The 14,139-nt window shown below is 57.8% G+C and overlaps 1 protein-coding gene across 1 annotated transcript in view; it reads left to right on the top strand.

Moving 5' to 3' along the window:
* MAMDC4 (MAM domain containing 4) overlaps nucleotides 1-14,139 on the top strand; it is a 94,582-nt gene that overhangs the window by 8,721 nt on the left and 71,722 nt on the right. The window contains exons 5-10 of the mRNA XM_054007076.1: nucleotides 2,309-2,454; nucleotides 3,145-3,214; nucleotides 3,918-4,046; nucleotides 5,236-5,382; nucleotides 8,261-8,361; nucleotides 9,199-9,360. Coding sequence (XP_053863051.1) covers nucleotides 2,309-2,454; nucleotides 3,145-3,214; nucleotides 3,918-4,046; nucleotides 5,236-5,382; nucleotides 8,261-8,361; nucleotides 9,199-9,360 — 755 coding nt within the window. The remainder of the gene's footprint in view (nucleotides 1-2,308; nucleotides 2,455-3,144; nucleotides 3,215-3,917; nucleotides 4,047-5,235; nucleotides 5,383-8,260; nucleotides 8,362-9,198; nucleotides 9,361-14,139) is intronic.

Genomic DNA, 14,139 nt, shown 5'->3' with positions numbered 1-14,139 from the left:
TACAGGACCCTTCTGGAGCCAGGATCTGGGCTTGATGGAGCCCTGTCTGATCCGATCTGGCAGTTCTTATATTCCTTGTGTGAACTGAATTGTCAATGTTTTAGCAGCTACTGAGCACCAGATACCATTGGTGTTACTATGAATAGCCCCTGCCTTCCACTCACCCACTTTCTTCTGAGGGTCCATAAGCATTTTACAGACATTTCTGACTCCTCACAGTCTCCCTGTGATGTGGGGAATAATATAATCCCCATGTTATGGTTGGGGAAACTGAGGCACAGAGGGGGAAGGAATTTGCCCAACTTCACCCAGTGAGTGGGTGGCAGAGCCAGGGACAGGGTCAGAATCTATCATACTCTGTCCGGGTCTCTAGAGGGCCACTGGGGCCAGAGAGACCTTTCCAGCTGCTAGGCCACTGGGTCCTTCTGGTGAGATTAAAGCAGAACCTTACAGACCTCAGGAATCCTGGTTCCCAGTTGCCTAGAAACTGTAACGCACAAGCCAGGCTGGCCTCGCACCCTGAGCAGCAGCATTCTGTGTTGCTGTGCAGAAGGCTTGAGTGGGGGGCACCACGGTGCCCGAGCTAGGATGAGAGGATGGCACTGGCTGATGCTATAAGAACATAAGAACGGCCAGACTGGGTCAGACCAAAGGTCCATCTAGCCCAGTATCCTGTCTTCTGACAGTGGCCAATGCCAGGTGCCCCAGGGGGAATGAACAGAACAGGTAAACATCAAGTGATCCATCCCTTGTCGCCCATTCCCAGCTTCTGGCAAACAGAGGCTAGGGACACCATTCCTGCCAATCCTGACTAATAGCCATTGATGGACCTATCCTCCATGAACTTACCTAGATCTTTTTTGAACCCTCTTATAGTCTTGGCCTTCACAACATCCTCTGACAAGGAGTTGCACAGGTTGATTGTGCGTTGTGTGAAAAAATACTTCCTTTTGTTTGTTTTAAACCTATTGCCTATTAATTTTGTGGCCCCTAGTTCTTGTGTTATGAGAAGGAGTAAATATCACTTTCTTATTTACTTTCTCCACACCAGTAGGGTTACCATATTTTGAGTGTCCAAAAAGAGGACACTCACGGGGCCCCACCCATGTCCCCAGCCCCGCCCACGCCCCCCCTGCCCCAACTCCGCCCCTTCCCCAAAGTCCTCGCCCCAACTCCGCCCCCTCCCCTGCTTCCCGCGAACATTTGATTCGCGGGAAGCCTGAAGCAGGTAAGGGGGGTGGGGGTTGGGGGAGGAGGCGCGGCCCAGTCTGGCCCCCCCGGCGTCTCCAGCCTGGGTCGGCTCGGGCCCCGGCCCCAGCCCCGGCCCAGCACCGCTGACCTGGCCCCAGCCCCCGGCGCAGCACCGCCAGCCTGGCCCTGGCCCAGCACCGCCGGCCCCTGGCCCAGCACCGCCGGCCCAGCCCTGGCCCCCGGCCCAGCACCACCAGCTCCCGGCCCAGCACCGCCGGCCCCCGGCCCAGCACCCCCGGCTCAGCACCGCCGGCCCGGTCCCGGCCCCCGGTCCCCGGCTCAGCACTGCCGGCCCGGCCCCCGGCCCGGCCTCGGCCCCCGGCCCAGCACCGCTGGCCCTGCATGTCACGATTTTCCCGGACATGTCCGGCTTTTTGGAATTTCCCCCCGGACGGGAAGCCCAAAAAGCCGGACATGTCCAGGAAAACCCCGACGTATGGCAACCCTACACACCAGTCGTGATTTTATAGACCTCTATCATATCCTCCCTTAGTCGTCTCTTTTCCAAGCTGAAAAGTTCAAGTCTTATTAATCTCTCCTCAGACAGAAGCCATTCCATACCCCTCATCATTTTTGTTGCCCTTTTCTGAACCTTTTCCAAGTCCAATATATCTTTTTTGAGATGGGGCGACCACATCTGCACACAGTATTCAAGGTGTGGACGTATCATGGGTTGATATAGCGGCAACATGATATTTTCTGTCTTATTATCTATCCCTTTCTTAATGATCCCCAACATTCTGTTTGCTTTTTTGACTGCCGCTGCACACTGAGTGGATCTTTTCAGAGAACTATCCACAATGATGCCAAGATCTCTTTTGTGAATGATAACAACTAATTTAGACACCGTCATTTTATCTGTAGAGTTGGGATTATGTTTTCCAATGTGCATTACTTTGCATTTATCAATGTTGAATTTCACCTGCCATTTTGTTGCCCAGTCACCCAGTTTTGAGAGAATTGGTGACTAGAGACTGGCACGTCATGCTGGGGCACTCGGGGGATGCCCCAGGCTGGAGGAGAGCCCATGTGATCCTGGATCCTGGCTTGCTTGTAGGGCTTAACGAGACGGTGCAGCCGGCTCTGTGGGTGGAGATGACATATGACAATGAGACCAGAACGCTGTGGCAGAGTCCCAAGAGCAGCATCTCTGCCTGGCAGGAGCTGGTTGCATACACAGGCCGGGTGCCAGGGGAGTTCCAGGTGAGAAACCAACCATCAGCTTGCTCCGCGCCCCCTGGCAACAGCCTGACCAAGTTGGCAGAGCCTGAGCACATGCAGGCCTCCCAGGCCAGCTAGGAATGATGTGCTGATACGTGGCTCTCCAGTGCGTGGGGCGTCGGACAGCCTGTGGGGCAGCCCCACACCTACCTCCCAGGGAAGCGCAGAGCTGCAAAGGCAGGGAAAGGGCTGGGTAGACATTGCAGCTGTGGCGTGTGGTGGCCAGAGATAGGTCACACGGGAACCAGCCGGCTCTGGAGATCAGGGCACCAGTTCGATATTGGCCCACAGCATTAGCATAGAACCAGGCCAGTGGCCAGACGGACTCTAGACAGTCCACATGTGACAAGCTTGTGTCTACAGGCCCCCTTTGAGAGGGGCTAGTGCTCGGTGGGTGATGGGCCCTGGACAGGGAGCATGCCCAGCAAATGCAAACTCTGCAACACCTGCTGGGGGGCTCATGTCAGCTCTGGCTGAGGGAGGCTACTTGCCCCACCTGCGGGGGAAGAGCAGGCAGAAGTCTGCCCCCCTCCCCATTCCCACAGGAGGGGAGGGGGAAGAGGGAGCAGAAGGACCCCAGCGGCTGCGGGTGGTCAGGCCCACGCCTTGGGCCATGTCAGGTGTGCTGGTGTCTAGGCTGTGCCCACACCAGGGTTTCCCTTCTCTTGGCAGATAACCCTCTCCTCGCGGCAGAGCTCCTTGCAGCTGGACGACGTGGAGTTCAGGAGCTGTGGCTTGCCGCGTAAGGCAGCACCTGCCTCTACCCGGGGTGCTGCGCTTGGCTGTGGAGTCAGGAGGGAGCCAGTGCAAAGCCCCCAGATGCTTCCCTTGTTCCTTTAGCCTCCCCTTCCTCCCCTCGGCATGCCCAGGGCAGGACAGAGCCCCTGGACTAGAGCACACGAGCCCCCTCTGAAGGGCTGCTGCTGCGTGGGGAAGCGGGCACGCTCGCTGCACTGTGGCAGTTACTTCCACCCCCCTGGCTGGCTGTGGATGTTGTGGATTCCCTGGGACCCCGGAGCTGGGGGCGGGGGGGTCAGAGGAAGTGAGCGCTCTGCTGGCTGGAGAGAGCCCACTGCCCAGAGCGTATGTGTGACCAGAGCTGTCACTGGGGCTGCACGTCGTGCCCGCATCGACACCTGTAATGCACTTGAGCCAGAACCCCAATCACCTATGCTTTGCTGGCTTCAGAGTCCCACTGCTGCTCTTCTCAGCCAGGCTGGGCCCAGCGGCCCTGGCCACAGACCCGCAGCAAGGGCTAAGCCCAGCTAGCGGCATTCGGCTTTCCCCAACCCTCACAGCCTCATGCCCCCTCAACTCCCCGGGAGGCCCCAAGCACTACCAGGCTGCCACGCCCGCGCCATCTCTGGGGAGTGGGCACCAGACCTGCAAAGCTGGGATCTGCCCTATAGCTCTGAGTGAGTTAACCCTTTCCTGCCTGCACTCAGCGCCCCTGAGACTAGAGTGTGGCCCGGAGGAGAGGCACTGCAGCCGTGGATCATGTGTGCAGCTGGAGCAGCTCTGTGATGGCACCGACGACTGCGGGGATCTGTCAGACGAATCCGCCACCGAGTGCAGTGAGTGTTCCCGGGCCACCAGGGGCTGGAGAGTGGGCAGCCGTCAGGGGCTGGAGAGCACCGGCTGCCAGGGGCTGGAGAGTGGGCAGTGTTCCCGAGCCGCTGGAGAGCATCAGCTCTCAGGGGCAGGAGAGCAGGTAGCATTTCCGAGCTGGAGACCAGCAACCATCAGGGGCTGGAGAGCACCAGCCGCCAGGGCTGGATATCAGGCAGCATTCATGGGCCAGAGAGCACTGGCCGCCAGGTGCCCGTGAGTGGGCAGCGTTCCCAGGCCAGAGAGCGCTGAGCACCGGCCGCCAGGGTCTAGAGAGCGGGCAGCGTTGGTGGCCGGGGAGCAGTGATGCTGTTAAATCCAGACAGGAACCACAGAGTGTGTGTGTGTTGGAGTCAGAGGTGGATGGGACCCAGCGGGTCTTTCCCAGACCACACTGGGGGAGCAGGCTATGATTGCTGGGGGGCTCTGTGCCTGAATGCCTCCCAAGAGCAAAGAGTTTAGCCAAATCTTGCCATGTGCCGCCCTGCTGCGCGAGCTGGGCCTGGCCCAGCACCTGGGAACTTTGGCATTGCCTGGTTCCGTCTGGACGGGGAGGCGTTGAAGCAGCCTGTCCCCACCTTCCAAGGCTGTATTTGCTGGGAACGTCCCCCCAAGCCCAGAGCCCTGCCCCTGGGCTAAAGGGCCTAGGACACCCAGCCACGCAGTTCTGGCTCCTCCTAGGGAGGGCAGTGGCACGTGTGCCCACATGCCCAGGCACCCCCAGTCAGCTCACTGGGTATCTCTGGCCTGGATCTGAGCCAGCCTAGCCCGAGTGGTTCTGCTCCCTTTGCAGGCTGCTCCAGACAACTCCCCACTGTCCGCTGGGCATCCCGGCGAAAGCCCCAGGGGCGCCTGTGTGGGCAGGGGAGTGGGTCTGCCCCCAGCCCTCCTTGCTGCCAGGGCCAGGAGAACTGAACCCGGTACCACCCTCCCCATGGCTCCCCATGCCACTGAGTGCCGGCTGTTCTCACCACCCCCCCTCAGCGGGCAGATGGCAGTACCCTGTGTGCAGATGCAAGAGAGAGAAATCACCCATGAAGGGGCTAATGAGGGGAGACTCCAGCCCTGGGGATGCCCTGCAGAGCCCTCCTGCCAGGTGGTGAGGGGAACCCCCGTGTGGTGTCACCCCCATTGCCACCTCCTTTCTCCTGCCAGGATCGTTCACCACCTGTTCCTTTGAGAGGGGCTGGTGTGGCTGGAACACTGGGCCCGATTACCCGACCTGGGTCAGGAACACAAGCGTCCACCTCGCGCCTGGGGCCCGCAGCCCCACACGGGATCACAGCAGCAACAGCAGGACAGGTACCTCTGCAACCCCCTTAGGGCTGCTGGGCCCCCCCGTGCTGCACCCATCCTGTCAGGAGAGGGAAGCGGAGTCAGGGATACACCAGGGGCCTGGGCCGCTAAGGGGCTGAGTAGTTCTGCTGTGTGTGTCTAGGGCTGAGCAGATGCCAGAGTCTGACACTGTTCCCTACCCCCCAGAATGCTGCTGCCTGGAGTGATGTGTGGGGCCAGGTAACACTCTGTGGAGAGGCCAGGGAGCAGCAGCTTGCAGATCCCACCCATTCCTGTCCCCTCCTGGTCATCAGGTCACTGTGACTTTAGGATTGGCTCAACTCTGCTCTTACTGCTGTGAGGACTCCATGCAGAGGGAGGGTTTGGATTTCCCTGGAATATTTCCTGCCCTGAGCCCTGGCCTGGCGCAAGCCTGTTCACTACTACAGCTCAGAGCCCAAGAGAAGCTGATGCTTTGCTTGCTCAGTTATTCGGTCACTGAACAAGGCCCAGGCTGGTTCTTTGGGCTCGTGGAATAATCACACCCATACTAGGGACAGGTTCCACACAGGCTGCCTTTACTACCTTGATTATGGGAGTTCCCACAATGCACCACTGGCCCTCTGGGGTGGCTGGATGGAGCAGGCTCCAAAGCCATGTCTTAGACCCCTCTGCTGGTGGTGCTGACCTGCCTGCAGCCCCCCGCCTGCAGAGTCCTTGGCCTCTGGGTAAGGGGACAGCCATAATGTCCTCCTGGAAAGCAAGCTCAGTGGTTACTGGAAGGCACGGCCAAGAAAATAGAGCATAACAAATGTTAAACATTAACCCCCTGCCAACACACCTGGGACAGGCTGGGACCTCTGAGCCCTTGCGGAGGAGATAAAAGCAACCTGACCTTACTGCTCCCACAGAGGATGAGCTGTTCCCTCTAACACAGCACATCAGAGTGACCTTTGAGTCTGACAGTCCTTCCCCAAACACCCGGTGCTGACAGGTAGGAGTTCCGGCTCGAAGCTGCTCTCCTGCGTCAGTACATTCGGATGTTGTGCTCAGTGTGTCCATGCACAGCAAGAGGTGTCTCTGCCCCCGCCAGCGCAGAACGGGGTGTGGGGAGAGAAGTCCTAAGTCACTGGCCTAGCCAGGGGCGGCACAACCCATTAGGTGACCGAGGCGGTCGCCTAGGGCGCTACAATTTGGGGGGCGGCGACCGTGGCGGCATTTCGGGGCAGGACCTTCCGCCGCCTAGGGCAGCAGAAAAGCTGGCGGCGCTCCTGGTCCTAGCCACTCTGCTCCTTAGCTCGCTCCTTGCTTTGACTGTTGGATTTCTCAGTTGTCACCGGTACATTCTGATGTGCTCATGTCTGTTTCAAACAGGGTCTTTGTTCCAGGGGTGGGTGATGGCATCAGAGGTCCCCAAGTTAAAGCAGCTCTCAGGCCTTTATGCAAGCAAACTCTTACCAGATCTTTGTCTTCCTTCCTGCAGTCACCCCCCTTTGCATATTGCTAGGGAGTGCCTTCCATGCTCACTGGGGTGCATGCTAGTGAAACACCAACCAGCAGTTCACCATGGGAACCAGCTTGTGCATGGAAGGTCACAACATTAAAAACCAAATGTGCAAGTGCATGGAGGGGGCCCTAGTCTGCAAAAGTTTCTGCTGTTCGAGGCTGGGGGCCTCGCTCCAGGTGGCAGTTTTCTCTCCATAGTATTTGCCTCTCTTCATCCTTCTTGCTGGGGACTCTTTCGGGGGGGCGGAGTTACTGGATGGGTCTAACAACAATCCCTAGCTCGCATGGAGCACTAGTCATCAGGCAATCTCAGCTCCAGGGGCGCTGTCATTATCCCCATTCTACAGCTGGGGAAGCTGAGCCACAGAGCAGGGAAGTGACTTTCCCATGGTCCCCCTAGAGCCCACATCCCATTCCAGTGCTTTGGCCACTAGGCCACACTGCCTCCCCCCGCAAGCAGGTAGAGCATGGTGCATGCCCAGTAATACATGGGGCCTGGGTATAAAGCCAGCCTGGGGGGCTGTATCAATGTGTGCTTAGGGTTGCCAACTGTCCCTGCCTGCCCTGGCCGCCCCCCCCTCACCCCCGCCACTCTCGGAAGCGGCCAGCACATCCCTGTGGCCTCTGGAGGGTGGGCGAGGGGGTCTCTGCGTGCTACCCCCACCCCTTGTACCGACTATGCAGCTCCCATTGGCCAGAAACTGCGGCCAATGGGAACTGTGGGGGCGGTGCCTGCAGGCAGGGGCAGTGCACAGAGCCCCTTGCCCCGCACAGGGGGCACAGGGATGTGTTGGCCGCTTCTGGGAGCAATGCATGGAGGGGGCAGTGTGTGGAGCCCCTGGGCCCCGCTTACCTCGTCGGCAGCACAGCAGGTCTAAGGCAGTTCCCAGCCAATGGGAGCTGCAGAGTCGGCGCTCAGGGTGTGGGCAGCGCACAGAGATCCCTGCCCTCCCCCCGCCAGGGGCCGCAGGGACATGCTGGCCACTTCTGGGAATGGTGTGGGGCCAGGGCAGACAGGGAGCCTGCCTTAGTCCCGCTGCGCCACTGACCCGGAGCCACCTAAGGTAAGTGCCACCCAGCCGGAGCCCGCACCCCTCACCCTCTCCCACACCCCAACTCCCTGCCCCAGCCCGCAGCCCCCTCCTGCACCCCAACTCCCTGCCCCAGCCCAGAGCCCCCTCCTGCACCCCAAACTCCTACCCAGGCACAGCCAGGAACCCTCTCGCACACTCTGAACCCCTCAGCCCCAACCTAGAGCCCACTGAAAGTGAGTGAGGGTGGGGGACAGCGAGCAAGGGAGGGAGCGAGGCCTTGGAGAAGGGGCGGGGCAGGGGGTAGGGGGCAGGGCAGGGGTGGTTACGCAGTTGGCAACCCAATGTGTGCTGCTGATCTCCTGTAGGCTTTTTCCTTCACGTCAGTACTGGACCACAGGACCTGAGCAGCGGTGCGGCCAGACTCGTTAGTCCAACTTTCCAAGCAACGACGACCAGCTGCTGCTCTGTAAGTTGCCCCTGGGCTACCCGGCTGCGAGCCTCCTCTCGGCTTTGCCTGGACCGGGAAGGACGGCTGACATCTTGAGAGTGGCTCCTATGCAGTGTCTAGGGACTGCAGGCAGGGCCCCTCTTCACCCACCTGCACCTCACCCTCTGGGGGCTGCTGCTGGGGAGAAACCAGCCCTTCAAGGCTTGCTGGAAACCACTGAACTCTGCAGATGCCACAGGCCTCTGTGTTTGCCCGAGGCAGCTTGGGGGTTTGCCGGACAGCTGGTGCTCAGCTCCTGGCAGCTCCCAGCTAAGCAGCAGAGGGAAGGGCTGTGGATGAGCCGCACGAGGTGGGTATTTTATGGGAGCCTCAGCAGATCATTAGGCTTAAAATTCCCAAGCTCTGGATTTTATTGAGTCAAAGAGAGCCCTGGGCACCACCCCATTGGGCGGGAGGGACACTGACCTCCTCGCCAGCCAGTCAGGATTCTCCAGCGCTAGGCACCTTCAGGAAGTTTGGGTGCTGATTGGCTGGTGAGGGTCGTGCTGTGGGCTGAGCAGCATCTCCTGGGGTCTTTGGGTGAGGAGAGCATGGCCCGGAGCCAGGCAGAGCCAGGCAGAGCTGGGGGGCACACTCCAGCCAGCACCCAGATAAACTGGGGGCTCTTCTGCAGCTTCCCTGCCCTCCTCATGCTGCCTCTGCTTTGGGCTGGGTGGCTGTGCCAAGGCCACGCTGGAGCCCGGGGCCTCCTTCTTGGCTGGCTGCTCCTGGGCATGCAGGGATTGAGCCTGGCACTGAGTGGCAGGGGTTGGCAGAGTGAAGCACTTATTGTCTGTGTGCTCATTCCGGGTCCAGCTCGTGTTCTACTCCCACCTCTACGACTCGGCCACCAGCAGCCTCAACATCTACTACCAAACCAGCTCTGGCGTCATGCAGCTCGTGCGCACGAGGGCCGGGGACCTGGGTGATTACTGGTTCAGGGAGAAAGTGGACTTCAATGTGACCAAGAACTTCCAGGTGGGCAGCAAACCCTTACTGTGCCACCCTGGGGGCTGGGCCAGCACAGGGTGCCAGGCCCATCTCCTGCCATGGAGAAGCAAGGCAATGTGGGTTTTAAGCCAGGGCCCAGTAGACCCATGGCCATGGTACAAAGCCACCCCCTCAGAAGGAACAAAGGGGAGAATGGGCATGAGCAGCTGCATCCCCTTGGAGCCGCTAGAGGGGTCCATCCCAGGAAGGGTTGGGGCAGCATGGGGCATGTTCCTGCCCAGGAGATACCTTTCTTGGGGATCACAGGGGCCTTCAGGCTCCAAGGATGCCGATTCAGCCCCATTCCCAGCCTGACCCTGCATCCCCACGACCTCATTCCCCATCAACTTCTGAAGTCACACTGTGGCTGTGCCCCATTGAGCCAGGCCTTGGCTAGCCCTGCCCCAGTGCAGGGGGCACAGGATATGGGGAGAGCTCCCACCCACCATGCTACATGGCCACGGATAGGACACAGGGTCTTCTGTTGTGCCTTGCACACCCCAGCCGGGACAGCGGATTAAAGAGCTGGTCCAGCACTAAGAATTGGGTGCTGCAGCCGAGCTTCCCTAGGGGAATGAATTACACCTTGTACATTGACCCACCTCACACACCCTAACCTGGCTACACAATGACCCCTTCCATATGTACACACGGACCTACCATCACACAGTCTAAACACTGACCAATCCGTACCCTACACACTGACCTACCATCACACAGCCTAAACACTGACCACTCCGTACCCTACACACTGACCTACCATCACACAGCCTAAACACTGACCACTCCGTACCCTACACACTGACCTACCATCACACAGCCTAAACACTGACCCCTCCGTACCCTACACACTGACCTACCATCACACAGCCTAAACACTGACCCCTCCGTACCCTACACACTGACCTACCATCACACAGCCTAAACACTGGACCCACCTCCATACCCTACACACTGACCTACCATCCCACAGCCTAAACACTGACCCCTCCGTACCCTACACACTGACCTACCATCACACAGCCTAAACACTCACCCCTCTGTACCCTACACACTGACCTACCATCACACAGCCTAAACACTCACCCCTCCGTACCCTACACACTGACCTACCATCACACAGCCTAAACACTGACCACTCCGTACCCTACACACTGACCTACCATCACACAGCCTAAACACTCACCCCTCCGTACCCTACGCACTGACCTACCATCACACAGCCTAAACACTGACCCCTCCGTACCCTACACACTGACCTATCATCACACAGCCTAAACACTGACCACTCCGTACCCTACACACTGACCTACCATCACACAGCCTAAACACTGACCACTCCGTACCCTACACACTGACCTACCATCACACAGCCTAAACACTGACCACTCCGTACCCTACACACTGACCCACCCTCATCACACAGCCTAAACATTGACCCCTCGGTACCCTACACACTGACCCACCTCCATCACACAGCCTAAACACTGACCCACCTCCATACCCTACACACTGACCTACCATCACACAGACTAAACACTGACCCACCTCCACATCCTACACACTGACCCACCTCCGTACCCTACACACTGACCTACCATCACACAGCCTAAACACTGACCCCTCCGTACCCTACACACTGACCCACCCTCATCACACAGCCTAAACACTGACCCCTCCGTACCCTACACACTGACCTACCATCACACTGCCTAAACACTGACCCCTCCGTACCCTACACACTGACCTACCATCACACAGCCTAAACACTGACCACTCCATACCCTACACACTGACCTACCATCACACAGCCTAAACACTGACCCCTCCGTACCCTACACACTGACCCACCTCCATACCCTACACACTGACCTACCATCACACAGCCTAAACACTGACCACTCCATACCCTACACACTAACCTACCATCACACAGCCTAAACACTGACCCCTCCGTACCCTACACACTGACCTACCATCACACAGCCTAAACACTGACCCCTCCGTACCCTACACACTGACCTACCATCACACAGCCTAAACACTGACCCCTCCGTACCCTACACACTGACCTACCATCCCACAGCCTAAACACTGACCCCTCCGTACCCTACACACTGACCTACCATCACACAGCCTAAACACTGACCACTCCATACCCTACACACTGACCTACCATCACACAGCCTAAACACTGACCCCTCCGTACCCTACACACTGACCCACCTCCATACCCTACACACTGACCTACCATCACACAGCCTAAACACTGACCACTCCATACCCTACACACTAACCTACCATCACACAGCCTAAACACTGACCCCTCCGTACCCTACACACTGACCTACCATCACACAGCCTAAACACTGACCCCTCCGTACCGTACACACTGACCTACCATCACACAGCCTAAACACTGACCACTCCGTACCCTACACACTGACCTACCATCACACAGACTAAACACTCACCCCTCCGTACCCTACGGACTGACCTACCATCACACAGCCTAAACACTGACCCCTCCGTACCCTACACACTGACCTATCATCACACAGCCTAAACACTGACCACTCTGTACCCTACACACTGACCTACCATCACACAGCCTAAACACTGACCACTCCGTACCCTACACACTGACCTACCATCACACAGCCTAAACACTGACCCCTCCGTACCCTACACACTGACCACTCCGTACCCTACACACTGACCTACCATCACACAGCCTAAACACTGACCCCTCCGTACCCTACACACTGACCTACCATCACACAGCCTAAACACTGACCCCTCCGTACCCTACACACTGACCACTCCGTACCCTACACACTGACCTACCATCACACAGCCTAAACACTGACCCCTCCGTACCCTGCACACTGACCTATCATCACACAGCCTAAACACTGACCACTCTATACCCTACACACTGACCTACCATCACACAGCCTAAACACTGACCACTCCGTACCCTACACACTGACCTACCATCACACAGCCTAAACACTGACCACTCCGTACCATACACACTGACCTACCATCACACAGCCTAAACACTGACCACTCCGTACCCTACACACTGACCCACCCTCATCACACAGCCTAAACATTGACCCCTCGGTACCCTACACACTGACCCACCTCCATCACACAGCCTAAACACTGACCCACCTCCATACCCTACACACTGACCAACCATCACACAGACTAAACACTGACCCACCTCCACATCCTACACACTGACCCACCTCCGTACCCTACACACTGACCTACCATCACACAGCCTAAACACTGACCCCTCCGTACCCTACACACTGACCTACCATCACACAGCCTAAACACTGACCCCTCCGTACCCTACACACTGACCTACCATCACACAGCCTAAACACTGACCACTCCGTACCCTACACACTGACCTACCATCACACAGCCTAAACACTGACCCCTCCGTACCCTACACACTGACCTACCATCACACAGCCTAAACACTGACCCCTCCGTACCCTACACACTGACCCACCTCCATACCCTACACACTGACCTACCATCACACAGCCTAAACACTGACCCCTCCGTACCCTACACACTGACCACTCCGTACCCTACACACTGACCTACCATCACACAGCCTAAACACTGACCCCTCCGTACCCTACACACTGACCCACCCTCATCGCACAGCCTAAACACTGACCCACCTCCACATCCTACACACTGACCCACCTCCATACCCTACACACTGACCTACCATCACACAGCCTAAACACTGACCCCTCCGTACCCTACACACTGACCTACCATCACACAGCCTAAACACTGACCCCTCCGTACCCTACACACTGACCTACCATCACACAGCCTAAACACTGACCACTCCGTACCCTACACACTGACCTACCATCACACAGCCTAAACACTGACCTCTCCGTACCCTACACACTGACCTATCATCACACAGCCTAAACACTGACCCCTCCGTACCCTACACACTGACCTACCATCACACAGACTAAACACTGACCTCTCCGTACCCTACACACTGACCCACCTCCATCACACAGCCTAAACACTGACCCCTCCGTACCCTACACACTGACCTACCATCACACAGCCTAAACACTGACCACTCCGTACCCTACACACTGACCTACCATCACACAGCCTAAACACTGACCACTCCGTACCCTACACACTGACCCACCCTCATGACACAGCCCAAACACTGACCCACCTCCACACCTTACACACTGTCCCACCTCCATCCCACAGCCTAAACACTGACCGACCTCCACATCCTAAACACTGACCCACCTCCGTACCCTACACACTGACCTACCATCACACAGCCTAAACACTGACCCCTCCATACCCTACACACTGACCTACCATCACACAGCCTAAACACTGACCTCTCCGTACCCTACACACTGACCTATCATCACACAGCCTAAACACTGACCCCTCCGTACCCTACACACTGACCTATCATCACACAGCCTACACACTGACCACTCCGTACCCTACGCACTGACCTACCATCACACAGCCTAAACACTGACCCCTCCGTACCCTACACACTGACCTACCATCACACAGCCTAAACACTGACCACTCCCTACCCTACACACTGACCTACCATCACACAGACTAAACACTGACCTCTCCGTACCCTACACACTGACCCACCTCCATCACACAGCCTAAACACTGACCACTCCGTACCCTACACACTGACCTACCATCACACAGCCTAAA

This window comes from Malaclemys terrapin, chromosome 17, assembly GCF_027887155.1.
Source record: "Malaclemys terrapin pileata isolate rMalTer1 chromosome 17, rMalTer1.hap1, whole genome shotgun sequence".
NCBI lineage: Eukaryota > Metazoa > Chordata > Testudines > Emydidae > Malaclemys > Malaclemys terrapin.
This window is presented reverse-complemented; position numbering and strand designations above follow the sequence as displayed.